Consider the following 15,717-nt stretch of genomic DNA (forward strand, 5'->3'; position numbering starts at 1 on the left):
AACCTATTCAGGACCATATTTTCTGGGGTGGCCTCAAAAAACCCTCTTCCTTACTTCCCACAGACAACTTCTAGCTCAGTAAGAGCTTGCTCTATTTTCTGGCCAAGTTGTGAATGAAGGATTTTCACCAGGGGAAGAAAAGAAAGATCCCACGTTACAACATATTATTTCATCAGCACAGGAGATCTCCTCTTCACTGTAATTACAACAACAAACAAAGAATAGCCACAACTTAGCTCTGTGGAAAGTTCTGAGGATTTAGGCAGTGGATGCCAGAGAAACACCATCTCTTGGCTCTAAGCAGCAGCAGTTCAGTAGGGATGAGAAACCCTAGATAACCAGCCATAGTCTGAATATTTTCTATTAAATTGAAAAACAATTCAACTCACCCATTCTGTAGTAGTAGTACTTCAGCAGCAAAAAGCTCCATGGAAATAGGCCACGTGTTTAGGTCAAGAGCCAGCAACGGAGTGTTTTGAGAATCTCGGGCTGCCGAAGTTGTGTGTATAGAGCATCACTCCGTGATCATTACGCTTCCAGAAAACAGAGTTAAAAGGTGGAGGCCTTGCAAATTAAGAAGGAAATACATACAAAAACCTACTTAAGCAAAGACATATAGGCTCAAGTCTCCAGTGTCCTACAACGCTGGGTCAATGCTTTTTCATAGTCTAAAGGTTACTCTACTTTTGCACTCAACAGAACTTTTAAGGTTTTGCTTTATTTGCTTGTTGCCTGTCCCTTACTACACATACACAAACTCTGATAACACCTTAATCAAGCCCACTATGAACAAGACCAAAATTTTGTATTTGGTGTATGCAGGAAACGCCCATTTTCAGTGACACGGATGGCAGGGCACAGATTTTGGCCCAAGGAATGTTTTCCTCAAATTCACTGCAGGCAACTGCACAGGGTTAACTCAAGCCCACATAAAATCTGTATCATGGTGAAATCATTCTCTTTAGGGTGCACAATCACGACGAAGGAAGCAGAGTTTTGTTGATGTACATCAAAACATTCCAGTTAACCCCCAAGCAAGTATTTAACGTTGTGCCACTAGCACTGGATGCAAAGCCTTTCCTCAGCGTCATGGATCAGCCTGTAAAATAGGTCCCCCGTAGTTAACATGGCCTTTATTGTGCACAAATTAAACTTCAGAGCAGCCAAACTTCACATGCTTTCCTCCATTTCCTCAATGGTAGTGATCCCTCCTGACAGCCATGTTCCATCTAATTCCTGCCTCCCAGGTGTGACATTTCAGTGGTCAATGACCAAGCCTATTTAATACGCAAAACTGTTAGAAGACTTAACTTTGTGCAAGCCAAATACTGGCTCAAAGTATTATTTTTAGCTGGGTTGTTAATCCCAGAAAGAGGTGTACATTTGAGCACAAGTCAAAAGCCTTTAAGAACTCTGAAGTATTCCGTATCAGGTGCTTTCAAACCTGGGGAAAGCAAAATCATCACAATATATGCTAACAGTGCAGTTAGAAACAAACTTTATTGTTGCAGTTTGAAATTATTTACACAATATAAATCTCTTTGAAAGGTACATTACTTCATTTAATCAGTGGTAGAAGGCCTTATAATAGCTTCAATAACATTTAGTTCAAAAGAAATACAATTCACTCCAATGGATAAATGATGCATCTAAACTCCACAACACACAAGAAGGGTCATGGGGACCTTTTGGGGGGATGACAGTGCTGGTAGATGACAAAAGCGTATTTGTAAATTGAGCTTATTTTATTCACAGGACATAAATGGACTCTTGTTTAAAAGAACACTGAAAAATAAGCAGTAACAAAAAAAAAGACACAAAACTGAATATATCCCTAATATGCTATGGCCCTGTTTCTGCAAGTATTTAAAGGGTTTTAGATAACTGGATTAAGAGGCTTGAGATAGAACCAATGAATCTAACTTTAAGTCATATTTAAGAAAGATTGGATACATTCTTGGTGCTGAGACTATTCAACGCACTTCTGTACAAAGCAGCATTATTAACTACCACAGACTGCATCTGAGATACAAAATGTTAAAAGGAACATTTCTACAAAAAAAAAACAAAAAAAAACTTTCACACACTGAAGACTTGACACCTACCATTTTTTTATAACACTTAAGAATTACTACTACCAAAAGCTTAGAAACATATACTTTTTTCCAGTTCACATTGCATTTTATGGCATTCTATACAACATTTTTATGTTTCTCTTCCATAGTCTCTTACCTTGTGTTTTGAATGGATCTCTATGTGGGGTAAAAAACAAACAAACAGAAAAACCCACTTAACATAGAAAAAACACAGTTGCAATACAACAAAAATAGGCTGGTGCAGTACCTGAAGCTATTTCAGCATTTATTTTCAAAGTTCGTTAGATTTCAAGTAACTTCTTTGCTTTCTAAATGCTCACACAACTTTTAATTTCCACCAAGTTTTCTCTGTGTCATCTCTCTATAAATATCAATCAAACATATTTGGGAAGTCCATGAATGAAGTTGCACACCATAGGCAACCAGAGACAGGAGCTCAACCATTTTGAAGGCTACAGAAACCTACAGAAACAGCCAATGTAAAACCTTGAACCAGAAGTTTGGTCAACTGGTGAAGTCTGGCCAGTTCCAAGATCGTAACAGGCTTCAGGGCCATTTCAGTCAGTTTTCTGACATTTCACAATAATAATAAAACCCTTTAATAAAAGAATCTCGTGCAGCCCACCACCTACACTATTAAATACACAGAAAAGCCCAACACACACTTATATGTTGCAAATTGATCAACAGCATAGGGCTTTTTTTAATAACCTTTTGGAACATTTCTTCCTTCTCTCCACCCAGGTTGACTGGTTTCCAAATCACAGGAACTTAATCTCTACAGATCAGACCAACTGGAAAAGTCATTTAAAAAAAAATTCAAACCAATGCTTTTTCCAGTGTTTTACCACATCACTTAGATGGAGCACCTCCATACAGGTGGCACATGCAAACATTTCACACATTTTCCTTTCCATTCCAGAGGTCTATAAGCCACAAAGTTTGGTTTCTTCCAACATGTCCCAACTGGATTTGTGTGGTTTCTCACTGCCAAGAGCCCCTTCCTTAAAAGTTGTGCAGTTGGCTAACAGAACACCTACCTTGCACAATACCAAAGGTCATGGCTTTTCCCGTCTTTCACAACTAATGAAAACAATCAGCTTGCAGCCCACAGTAATAAAAAAAAAGGGGGGGGGGGGGGGGGGGGGGGAGAATCAGCTGCAAGGCTGCTCAACATCAGCCTTGCACAACCTCAAGATTTGCTCAAATGCTTTGTGTTCTAAGACTATAATTACAACCTGCCAGGTGTGGAAGAGATGATAGGAGACGGTAGCCAATTCCAGTAGTTTAGTAATACAGCACACCTCAGAAGGCATCCAAGAACACAGTAAACAACACAAAAACATTAAAACAAAGCAAAAATAGACAGCCACCTCAAACACAGACAGGTAAGATGTGGTCAACCTCCTCTGCAAATTAGAGGAAGGACTACACCAAGCAAGAGATTATATTCCCCCGGGTTATAGAACAAAGTTCTGTTTAATCAGAAAGTTACCTAAATTTGTTTTAAGATTTCTGCTGGTAGGAGTAACAAAAGAATATTTTTGTAAGCTTTTGTTAGCTGCCAAAGGCTGTTAAAAAATCTGAACTTCATTTTGAAACAAACTTTACCTTTTACCATTCACTCTTGTCCTTAAACCATGCAGGTAAATAAGCATATCCAATACCTTGCTACATTAAAAGCCCAAGTTTCCATGTGAATTATTTCCCTTTACTTATAGTCAATGAGCCCATCCCTCCTCTTGACTAATGCTTCTTTGATAAACTCACTTCCCAGGACCCTAGTAACATAACATGTCAACACTGATAAGCATGCATACCTTTCATCCAGAGCAGGTAAAGCTGACAGGATGTACAAACTGTATCAAGATCAATTTGTCAGACGGACAATGAGATTTACACACCAGTATTTTCCAGCAGAGTTATTAAACGCAGCAGTGACAAGAATAAACTAACAGCTTGAAGGACACTATGGAGTTCAAAACAGACAGCGAAAGGCAACAGTAATGAAACAGTCAGGCATTTGGGAAAACTATGCTTCATTATGTCTGTGCTTCCAAGATTAAAGGCCTCTTCAGAAAGGGAATTCCTACACAAAAAAATTCTGATGAGAAGTCATGTACTGACTAAATAGAATACAATTTTAGTCCAAAAGGAAATAGTGATGATTAAGCATGGAAAGGAAACTTCTATAGTCATGTTTCCCCTAATGAAGTAGGGCTGTGGACACAGGGAGAAGGGGGAGGGAATGGCACACAGGGGAAATACCTCAGTTAAGTTTCAAATAGTCTAAAGGGGCTACCAATAGTTCTAGTGTTGAGGAAAATGACTGGCAGAACTATTTTAGTGATTTGGGCATTTATTATGAACATTTACAAGTTAGCAACTAATCCCATTATAAGGCTATATTGACCAAAAACATTAAGTTGGGGGACTTCTATCACAACTAACTCAACTGCTGTCACCATGGGAGCGCACCCTTTAAGAGTACTTCAACATGCTTATGTTTAGAAGTCACCAGCATTCGAGAACATATAGGAAATTTTTGGAAGTTTAAACAATTTTAACAGCTTTCCCTATTCCACAGGTACTACATGTACCTCCAACACAGTTTGCCCTATTATTAGAATAGGCTTTCTCTTGATCTTAGTTCCATATGAATTCCTTTATTCCCAGAATCATTCCCAAGGGCAAGATGTCAAAAAAGCTTACGGGGGGAAAAAAGACACCAGACACTCAAGGCTATAAATGGATACCTTAACAAAAAACTATTATGCTCTGTTACAGGTCAATTTAACAAAAGAAGTCCGCACACAGAGTTAAGATTTCTTCTTTACATCAAAATTTCTACAAAATAGGAGAGAATACAATGCAATACACGAGTCCATAAATGCAAGATACAGTACAATTCACACTAATTTACAAATGGTTATTTACACTGTTGTATATACATACACAGTCAGACCTGGTTAATGCAAATTTGGTAAGTCCTTTTAAAATGCAAATCAAAAAGTGTAAACAAAGGAATTTAAAATTATGTGACAAGAGACTAGTTATCATTCAGAAATCTGTAATGCTTAGGTGACATAAGAAATTAGGCATGGATTAGCCAGATCTGACTGCAGAAATGAGAAGAAAAAAATTCACACTATTCTGCTTTACAAAAGCAACCAGGCCACTATGGTCTATTGACTTGATGCTATTTATGCAAGAATGCCCTTACTAATAATTCTCTTCATATTTACAATATAGGTTTAACTACAGTAAGAATTATTAATTTTGGCATTCATGCCCTTAGCTTAACATAAAGGCAAAAGAATATCTTCTTGGCAAGTCACAGTCAAAACTACTACAGGATGTTTCTAGAGCTCAGTCATTTTTTGTCCTCCTTCAAGTATCTTAACATTTCTATTAAGGAGACTGAGATAAATTAATTGAAACAAGTACATGTTCTCTAGTTCGGTGCTCTAGTACCTAATTTACATTCAGAAGGTCCTGTATTCACAGTTTCAAGCTACCTTATAATCTGCAATGCTATTGCAAACTACTACTTCAAGCTTAACACATCTGTAGATATTCCTTAGCAAGTGAGAATATCTGAGTGCTACTGGCTCAAACGATGTGGAACAAGGCTCAAGGTAACTGGCATTTCATTTTGGAAAATGTTTTACAGTATTTCCTCAGAACTTAATCAAGAATTGTTTTAATCTGCACTTGTCTTGAAAGAAAGCTGATGCAAAGCAGCATTTCAGTGTGTAAAATCAACTTCAACATGCAAAATGAGAGCCTCTACCAGTACTGCAAAGTCAACCACTGTAACCTGTGATGATCTTTGTGCTTCTTCAAAGTGGCTCAGGAAAAGCTTGCAGTATTTACTATCTGCTTCAAAGTGCTTTTATGGGATTCAGTGGAACTTCACTCCACAAGAATGAGATTGAGCTGCACTCATGAAGAGCTTTGGTTCTGCAGAAGCAAGCTTCCGCTCCTACAGTTATTGCTACTTGAGCTATACAAACAAAAATACTACTGAAAAAAATACACTAACTCCAAACTTAAATAGTACTGGTACCTGAAAAGGGAATGTGTTTTGCCAACTGTTGGAAAAGTTAGGATCTGTCAAATGTTAGATTTCCCAAGACCAAGTGAACTTCACAGCCTTTTTCAAATATTTCACAGATACAAAGCAACACTGCCAGAAATAAAGCCACCACTTGAAGAAAATAGTAGTAAGAGTTCAAAAATCTTTATCACTCTTACTTCCAAGCACATCTTGCTGAACTTAAAGGGACTACTACCAAGACAGCAAGGTATTATTCAACATACGTCAATAATGTCAACAGGGAGAAAGTACGGAAGATTAAAGTCTTCAGTGCTTTCATGAGCTCTAGCAACATCCTTGATAACTGCTACAAAGGAAAACATAAATGTCTATTTTAGCTATTTGTTTCTATTTAACTACCAGGAAAATTTGTCCAGTTTAGTAGCCTCCAGCTAACAAATGCTAACGAAAATAGTTACCTAATTTCAAGTTAGAAAAAAATCCCAGTTCTCTCATTTGTATTAGGATTTTTAAGGTTTTGACTGAAGGAAATAAAAAAAAATTGGAAAGATATGAATATAAACAAGAGGAAAAAAATCCCAAACCTTGCTTTTGTAAAATAACAGAATGCCATTCAAAATGGTCTTTCAATGTGAAAATTTTTCATTCACATCAATTTTCTTTGTCCTGAATCAATCCAAGCTTTTGTAAAGCACATATGTATATATATGTATGCGTGTGTGTATACACATATACACATATATACACACAGCAGTGTGCCATAAAGCAATTTTGAATAAATATCTTTGCTAGAGCCTGTACAACAGACTCCCCACAATATTTACTCTTCAGGTAAGTTTGTGTTTGCACCTGTATATGCACACACACAGACTTTGTACATGTGGGCACTTATGTGACCAAAGTGCAAAGTTTTTCAGAGTATAATCAGAGTTGAGTACATGCCTGTCCAACTCCACACTGCATTGTTGGGTTTTATTTGTCTGTTGTGGGTTTCTCCTCCTCCCACCCCACCCACCCCCCTCCCCCTTCCAGATTTAAAGCCTCTTTTCCACACGAAATTATACATTGTTTAAGTAAACATTTTCTTTTTGATTCACATTTTGTAATCCAGACCATTCTTGGTATCATAGCTTTAAGAAATAAGAAAACGTGTGTGACGATCAAAGCCCCACTGTTCAAGTCATATACTTTTCCATATTATCCTTCAAACTGGAGACTTTGAAAAGTAATTCACTGCCACAGGAAAAAACAAACAAAAAAACCCAAAAATACAAAACAAAAAACCCCAGACATACCAGAATCTGCAACTACAGGACCAAGCATTTAAGACTAGAATCCAAGGTTAGAAGATGACAAAGCAGAAAGATGTCAACAATATACGAACTGTAAACCTAAGTGTCTGCTCCCCAGTACAACAGAATCTCTGTTCACTAATCTTCAGTTCAATAGTCCATTCCGCTAGATACTGCTGAAGCACGTCAAATATAGACACTAGAATAGTGTTCAAGTTTAGAATCAAGGTTCAAAATGGAATATAGTTTTTGAATAGGGCTCTTTTGCTTTAAAAGTACACTTAATAAACAAGCAGCTTTCCCACAGAGAAGTTAGAGATGGTACCTTGTCCATCTAACACTATGATGGTATATATCCTCAAAGAATCTGATGGCCAACAGAACTTTCGCATTTCTACAGCTTAATGCATCAAGAAGGAAAAATCAAAATGTTATTTATCATTTCAGCAAGCTGGTTGATTCTTATACAAAAGAAAAGTACCATCATATGGAAAGCTACCTTTTTTGTTTTTAAAAAAGAGGGAAAAAAATAAAGATCGTCTTAATCTTTTTCCCTGGTTACACCACAGCGGTGATCTCTCAAGTCTATTATCACTCATTTTGCTTGTATACATCTAAAACATTAATATTCTCTGACCATGTTTTCTTTAATATAAGTTAATGCAACTTCAATAAAATAAGTTGTTTAAACAAATCCTTTGGAACAACTTCACTGTCTGCACCCAACTTTTACAAAAATGATGAAAGCAGCAATGGAATCATGTTAAACTTGTAATAAATAATTCACATACAACATATGTTAAATTACAGAGAAGGATTAAATTGCCATTTCTACAACTTTTTATAGATTTAGCAAGTTTCTAATCCGTTTTATATCAACAGCAGTACGTATGATCTTTATATTAAATTTAACATTGAAGGACTGTTTAGAGGCATTATTTATAAAGCAAGAACCACCAAGTGAGCATTACAGAACTTCAACAAATATTTAGCTTTTTTCCAGTATCTGTTCTCAGAAAAGATTCAGGCGTTGTCTATCCACTTGGTAAGTTTCTTCCTCTTCATTACTCAGGAAGAGTTAGTGTCATGACCTCCAGCTTCATTTTGAAATACTGGTTAAACCGAACAATTGCATACCTATTCAAAGGAAGAGAGAGATTTGAAGTTAAGAGCAGATAACTCCTTACACAAAACCAGCCACGCTAGGTGGGACTAGTCAAAAGTCCACCTACCCCAGTACACTGTTTCCAACATTGACCTTTAGCAGCTGCCAAAGGAAGAAATTAAGAACAGAGCAACCATATTATGGTACTTCCTCAGCACCACCACCCCACTCCCAGCTTGCTACAGTTTGCAAAACAGATGCTGTTCTGGAATTATCAAAGGTGGTGTTTTTGTGTTTAATAGTTCTTAACAGAGTGTCCAACAACAGACAGCTACAATTCCAGAGAAATCCTATCTTGATCATTGCAAGAATGACATTTTATTCAAAACTGACAAGTTTTCAGGTTCTACCACCTGTGCTTTAACTTGGGGTTTTTGTGCCATCTAGTGGTTACTAACAAGTACTTCTACTTGAGAATAATTAGATGCAAGAAGAAATTCGTATTTGTCTCATTTACAAAAATAACACAACTAAGCCTAGTAAACTGGCTTAGTCTCTGCAAAAAATTCTAAAGTGTGATCTTTTACCAAATGAAATTATTAACTTTATCACCTTGCCCAGTCCCCAATAGAAAGATGAATTCCTCTGCTTGTCACCATGAAAGACCATTTAAAAAAATGCCAAAGACGTACATATACACCATTGGCCAGCATCTCAGGAAACAGAACTTAACATTCATTAGCTTTACAAAGACTCTTTAAAAAAAAATTAGGAATTTCCAAGATCAACACTCCATGCAACAAATAGTAAACAAGCCCCTTTGTACAAAACAGCCCTGATTCCTGACTCTTTGTCCTGGTTTTGGCTGGGATAGAGTTAATTGTCTTCCTAGTAGCTGGTATAGTGCTATGTTTTGGGTTCAGTATGAGAAGAATGTTGATAACACTGATGTTTTCAGTTGTTGCTAAGTAATGTTTAGACTAAAGTCAAGGATTTTTCAGCTTCTCATGCCCAGCCAGCAATAAGGCTGGAGGGGCACAAGAAGTCGTGAGGGGACACAGTCAGGGCAGCTGACCCAAACTGGCCAAAGGCCATGTAACATCATGTCTAGTATATAAACTGGGCGGAGTGGGGCTGGGGGGAATCACTGCTCAGGAGTAACTGGGCATTGGTCAGAAGGTGGTGAGCAATTGCATTGTGCATCACTTGTATATTCCAATCCTGTTGTTAGCATTACTGGTTTCTTCCTTTCTGTTCTGTTAAACTGTTCTTATCTCAACCCATGAGTTTTACCTTTCCCCCCACCCCCGATTCTCTCCCCCATCCCACTGGGTGTGGGGGGAGTGAGTAAGCAGCTGCATGGTGCTTAGTCACTGGCTGGGGTTAAACTGCAACACTTGAGTTGGAAATGTAGGTCTTGCATCTGACAGATAGTACACCATACTGACCAACTTGGCATTTATGCCTTTGTCTCTCCAACAAAAAAACAAACCCCACACTCAATGCCCCAAAACATTTACTCCTTTAGTTATGTTCCTTGCCTTGTTATGCCACGTGTTTTAGCCCAGGGGCACATACCAATATAGAGAACTTTTAGCAACAAAAAGCACAGACAGACAACTTTTACTGTCTTGTTTTTTCTTAATTTTTAAGAGTTATAGTATGATCACATAGATCAGGTCTGTTGCTCAGACCTCATAGTTTCTGATAGCTGGGGTGCTGGACTAGATGGCCCCACAGGTCCTTTCCAGCCTCAAGTATTATATGTAGGAAGCACACTTACCCTAGAAAATCGAAGTCAATGGTGGAATATTTAGCTTGAATTAGAGCCCACAGTCCCCAAAAGAAGTGGGAAGCCTGAAAGAAAAATATTTAACATGTAAACATATTCTTGCATCAAGACAGAAAGTTACCTACAAGAGAACTCTCAAACCCCAATCTTTTTGTAAAGTTATTTGATATCTCTTTACCAAAAAGACTCATAAACAAGTATTATAGAATTAATTACTGGCAGTTAGAAGAGTAAATCCTGACTCTCCATGTGTCACTTGGAAGAAAAATAATGTTGCATTTATGAAATAGGCCATCTATTAAGTAGACTGTTGTACAACCATATACACCATGTTAAAAAATGCACATAAATAAGACTATCTCATGTCTACTGATGCTACCTAAATTTGTTATTCTAAACATATTCAACTCTAGTGCAAATACAAAATTCCTTTTGAATCTTTGATTACAACCCTTAGGCCATTATAACTACAACTCACTTTCACTACTGACTTGGACAAAGAGATATGATCTGTAGCTATATAAGAGAATCTCTAATTCATCAGCATTTACACAAATTTCTCATCTGTTCCAAACTTACTTCTGAGTCCAGATAAGTAGTCTGGAAGCACATGTTCAGTTTCAGATTGAAACTATGGATTACATTAATGATATGATTGCTAGTATACTTCAAATGAACAAATAACATGTAATGGCCATGAGCTTGATACTCTCCTTGTGTAAGACCTTTCTGGACTACCCAGGTTACAAGTGATATACTTCAGACTTCTGTTCAGTAAATAACTGCTTACAGTAATTACCTAAATTGCTTCCCGAAACTTGCATGTAACACTTTACCAAAAGCGTAGAAGACACACGCACGCACACATGCCTGAGAACACCTTAAAATGGCAACTATTGTACATACACGTGAATCTTTCTTGTACCTGCAGTTTAAATAACTTCACCTGATAGCAAGCAGTTTGGCATTTTACACCAGCATCCAATAAGTTTAGTTTGTATTTTCTCTTAACAAAGCTTCCCACATTAACTGACACAAGAGTGTTTGGCAGTATTTATGCATCATGTGTGGTCTATAGTCAAGTCTTGAGCTGTTCTCCAGGAACTCTATCCTCTTAAACATTAGCATGACCATAGTTTAAACTGACAAAAAAATGCTATGTATTTTAAAACAGACCACCAGCCTACTTAATTGCAGATCTTTCCTAAATGAATGGGACAGCTGAATTTAACAGTAACAGTCGATAATAAGTTTTTAAAAGAGTAAGAACAAGCAAGCTAGTATTTTTAAGGGCTTGTTTAATAATTGTCTTCCTGGAATGTGAACTGTAGGTGTGCTTGAATTAGTTAGAAAGAGGACTGAAATAAGGCCACTGGCTTTTTAGCCTTAGTCTGCCTATGAATAGTTTGGCATGCTATTCTTCAGGAGAAAGCAAAACAAAAGTTACCTAGCTATTGGGTAAAGGCACTTTTGCTGTAGCAATTCCTGTCACATCCTCTAGGCAAAACAAGATCAGCACTAGTTGGAAAATGTAACAAAAATAATGTGAACGTATAAAGTATCTTCCGAAATCCCACAGAGATTGAGTTTGGAAAAAAGATGATGACATCTTCAAACTGCTTCTAACAGCATACATAATTGGGACATTCAAAGACTCAATGCCACACCTATTTGACTTATTCTACCTCCATGAATTACACTTGATGTGGGTTTTTTTTCCATGAAGGACAAGGCACCAAACACAGATCAAAATTGAACACACTCCATCCTTTCAAAGGGAAAGAACAAGGGAATGAAGCTTTTACATCCAAAGTCTGCAAAAGACAAACTGACAAATAGAAGACAGCTTGTAACACATGAGATACAGGAGGAGCAGGGAGCAGAGTAACACAGCCAGTCCTCACACTCTACAGAAAGGCAGAACTTCTGGGGAACCACATGAGACTAACATGTGCACTTCACTACCATTTAAACCACTAAGCCAACCAAACCCAAATCTAAAAGCAACTTGCTGCTTGCCAAGACACTGCAGGCAAGGAAAGAGTTAAGGTAGTACTGAAAGACTCTAGAGTGACCCAATTACCTGTTAAAAACAATTCTTAAAAAAACCTGAAGTATCCTAGTTTCACTCTAACAAAATTTTAACATCTTATTTTAAAAAGGCTTTTTAAGTCATAAGATTTATAGGTCTTCATGAAGCACTACCTTGCTCTTCTGCCTTACCATTACAATAGCACAGACCTACCATAAGCTCTAGCCAACTCAAAAACATGCCAGACCAATAAGCAGCCAATAGAAATACTCACTAAAAGCTCATCTCCTTGTTTGCTGAATGCTCACTGCCTCTTTCACTAGGAATATTCTACAGAGAATTTTTAACACACAACATAGCAGAAAGCTTCCATAGGCCAGGTTAAAGAAGTATCTTCTTACATTCCACAGTGCTCAGAATAAGAAACTGGCAATTAGATTTGTCCATAGAGTAGCAGGCTTCTCTTTAGCATTTTAATATATTCTAATCAAGTGTTTGTTATTTACCAGTGCAAACTGATTGACTTGGACATATAGAACTTCAACTTCTTTTTCACTGACTTCTGTGCCAAATCCTTTATATTCTTTGTAGGCCTCAAGGTAAGATCTCAGCCATTGTTCCTGTAATTTTCTGTTAGGATAAAGGCTGTAGTCTACCTCATTTACTCCTAGAAAAAGAAAAAATACCTATTAGAACCTTCTGGTGTCTAAAAAGACCATTAGAATCACATTACTGGACTACTTCCCTCCTCCCCACCCTCAACACACATGCACAAACTGATGTGGACTAATTAATATCAGTGTTTTTATTTTGACCTGACTTTATCAGTTACATGTTGGCAAGAATGTCTCTCACACAAATCAGAGCTTTCAACGTAGGAGAGAGTTTTATGCTATATATGTTTTCAGCCACATACATGTTCTTTGAGAGAAGCCTCAAGAAAAAGTATTTGCATTATGAAACAAAAGCCCTCCCAAACATATCAAATATTACACATTTCATAGGAAAAGGGACTTCTATGCAACAATATCCAAAGCTGAATCCAGATGCATATACATCGTCACCAACTAAGCTCAAATATGAGAAAAATTTACTAGCAGTCTATTTCTCTCCTCCACAGGGTATTAGTAGAATTAGAAGTCTTATCTCCATAACCACTCTTTTTGCCGCATTTTTCTTCCTATGCTGGAGGATGCTTAGTCACAGGCCGTAAGGAGTCTGTCAGGAGTCCCAAACACAGTTCACTCCCACTACCTATCATTACCAGAGGACTTGGGAATTCTCCTTAAGTCTTATTTTATGAACTGTGCAACCCCCCAGCACCTAAACTCTTTCCTGTGTCAGATCTACTCAAATTTAGCTTTAAAAAGAATATCAGATTTTTACTGGATGGATAGAGAATAGCAGAGTGAGAGCACAACTGTCCTTCATAGGCAAAAGAAAAAAAAAAGGTATTTGTGCATTTAAGTCTTCTTACTGTACTTAGCTCTTTAAAGATGGCATCAAACTCTGATAAGTCCCAGATGAAAAATCAAAAGGTCTCAAAGGCATTTTGTAAAGAATTCAACTTGCTTTCCAAATACTTAAATTACCAAGTACACAAATTATCAAGTATACACTCTGAATTTTTTTTTTTAAGATATCTAGACTTAACATTCCATTTGTGAAACAACGACTGGTAGATTAAGGCCCCTAATTTCACCATACTGCACTTTCTGTCCGTACTAATCATTGTGTAGGTTTTTCCTGTCACCCCATCATCTGAAATAACACAGCAAACACTCAAGGTTATTTCTGTCTTACAGGGTAAATGGAATGGGCATTCACTGAAAAAGTTTGAACTAGTTAATGAATGACTCTACAAACACCTTTTTCCCATATCTTACCCTTTACCTCTCATTTTATGACATGACTCAAGGCCAAGTACTTAGCACACACATTCAAAGCCACCAAAAAAACCCACATAAGCCTGCCATTTGGAACTGTGGAACCACACAGCATATTCTCAATATACACCTATACTGTAAAAGATACATCCGCAGTGTTTAATTATAGTGGGCTGTCTCTGCTGTGTCATTTCACAGAAGGATACTGTGAAAGCTGTGAGTTCTGTATTTATTTAACTCTACAAAAACTTAGGCCATGATGTTCCCATTTCTGGGTTAGCAGAGCTGCAAAAAAAGGGCATTAACTGGCCTGCAAGATAAGACATCAACATATTTTGATACCATCAGATAAACAGCCATATACCTGTATCTAGATACACAAAGAGAATATGCAAGAATGAGGCTTTTCATAAAACCAGTTTACCTTTACCTCAGAAATCCAATTTTTACCTGCAAATTCATTGAAGTGATTCCCAATGTCATAAGCCAGGTAGTTGTATCCAGAGTACTCATAGTCTATGAACTGCACATCACCTATGAGACACACAACAGCAGCAACATCAGAGTCCATATCAAATGAAGTCACAGCCCTAATCCTTTGGTGTCCTTTGAAGTTTTGGGGGGAAAACAAAACAAAACCACACACCTGTCTTACTTGTGCCCAGTTGTGTGCACTCAGACATTCCAGGGTAAGGCTGTGATTTTTATTATACGAGATGCCCTTGAGTAATTATTCAAGAAAGCTCTTAGATAATTACTTAGAGCTTACAATTCTCTATTTTTAAACTCTGAATAGCAGAATTTCAATTTTAACTTCTACCACACGAGGGCATCCCTTACCTTCAAAATCAGAAATACAGTAGAGGATCTTTATTTTATGTAGAAATAGCAGATCCATTTTTCCCGGACTTAAAAAAACCAAACAGTCCTGTTTATTCTCACACAAGTGTGCAACCACAGTGGACTGACACATTGTAACATGCTGATATTTCCTTTAACATGTTGATAGATACTGCTTCCCCCAACCACACTTACAAAGCAAGACTTCTTCATTGTGGCTTTTTCTAGCTGGATTAAACTAGTCTCAAGAAATCATCAGACAATCCCCAAGTCCTCAAAACTATGAAACTCTGTAGTGTTATGTAAACAATGACTGATAAAGCAGTAAATATAGCCCCAAAATGTTTCTAAATTACATTTACCTACAGTGAAGCTAGGGAAAATGCTTCACTCAAGGTAATACAGCATTGAAGCTGCTCAATAATGTCTACACCACATCAGTCAAAACATTAATAAGATAGATTAGGTATAACTAGAGCTCTTGTATTTTAAGGGAATCCAGCAAAATTACTAAAAACATCAGAAAAGGAAGCAATGGATTAACTTAAGAGCTGTTTGCCCTAGAACATTAAAATGTAAAACCTTACGTTTCCCACTGGTATGCCGAAATGGGC

The 15,717-nt window shown here is 37.3% G+C and overlaps 1 protein-coding gene across 1 annotated transcript in view; it reads right to left on the reverse strand.

Moving 5' to 3' along the window:
• Positions 1-1,481: 1,481 nt before the first annotated feature.
• ETNK1 (ethanolamine kinase 1) overlaps positions 1,482-15,717 on the reverse strand; it is a 33,031-nt gene continuing 18,795 nt past the window's right edge. The window contains exons 5-8 of the mRNA XM_069806610.1: positions 14,714-14,797; positions 12,884-13,044; positions 10,337-10,410; positions 1,482-8,585 (exon numbers count right to left, since the gene is read on the reverse strand). Coding sequence (XP_069662711.1) covers positions 8,513-8,585; positions 10,337-10,410; positions 12,884-13,044; positions 14,714-14,797 — 392 coding nt within the window. The 3' untranslated portion in view covers positions 1,482-8,512. The remainder of the gene's footprint in view (positions 8,586-10,336; positions 10,411-12,883; positions 13,045-14,713; positions 14,798-15,717) is intronic.

Source organism: Haliaeetus albicilla, chromosome 19 (genome assembly GCF_947461875.1).
Source record: "Haliaeetus albicilla chromosome 19, bHalAlb1.1, whole genome shotgun sequence".
NCBI classification, from domain to species: domain Eukaryota; kingdom Metazoa; phylum Chordata; class Aves; order Accipitriformes; family Accipitridae; genus Haliaeetus; species Haliaeetus albicilla.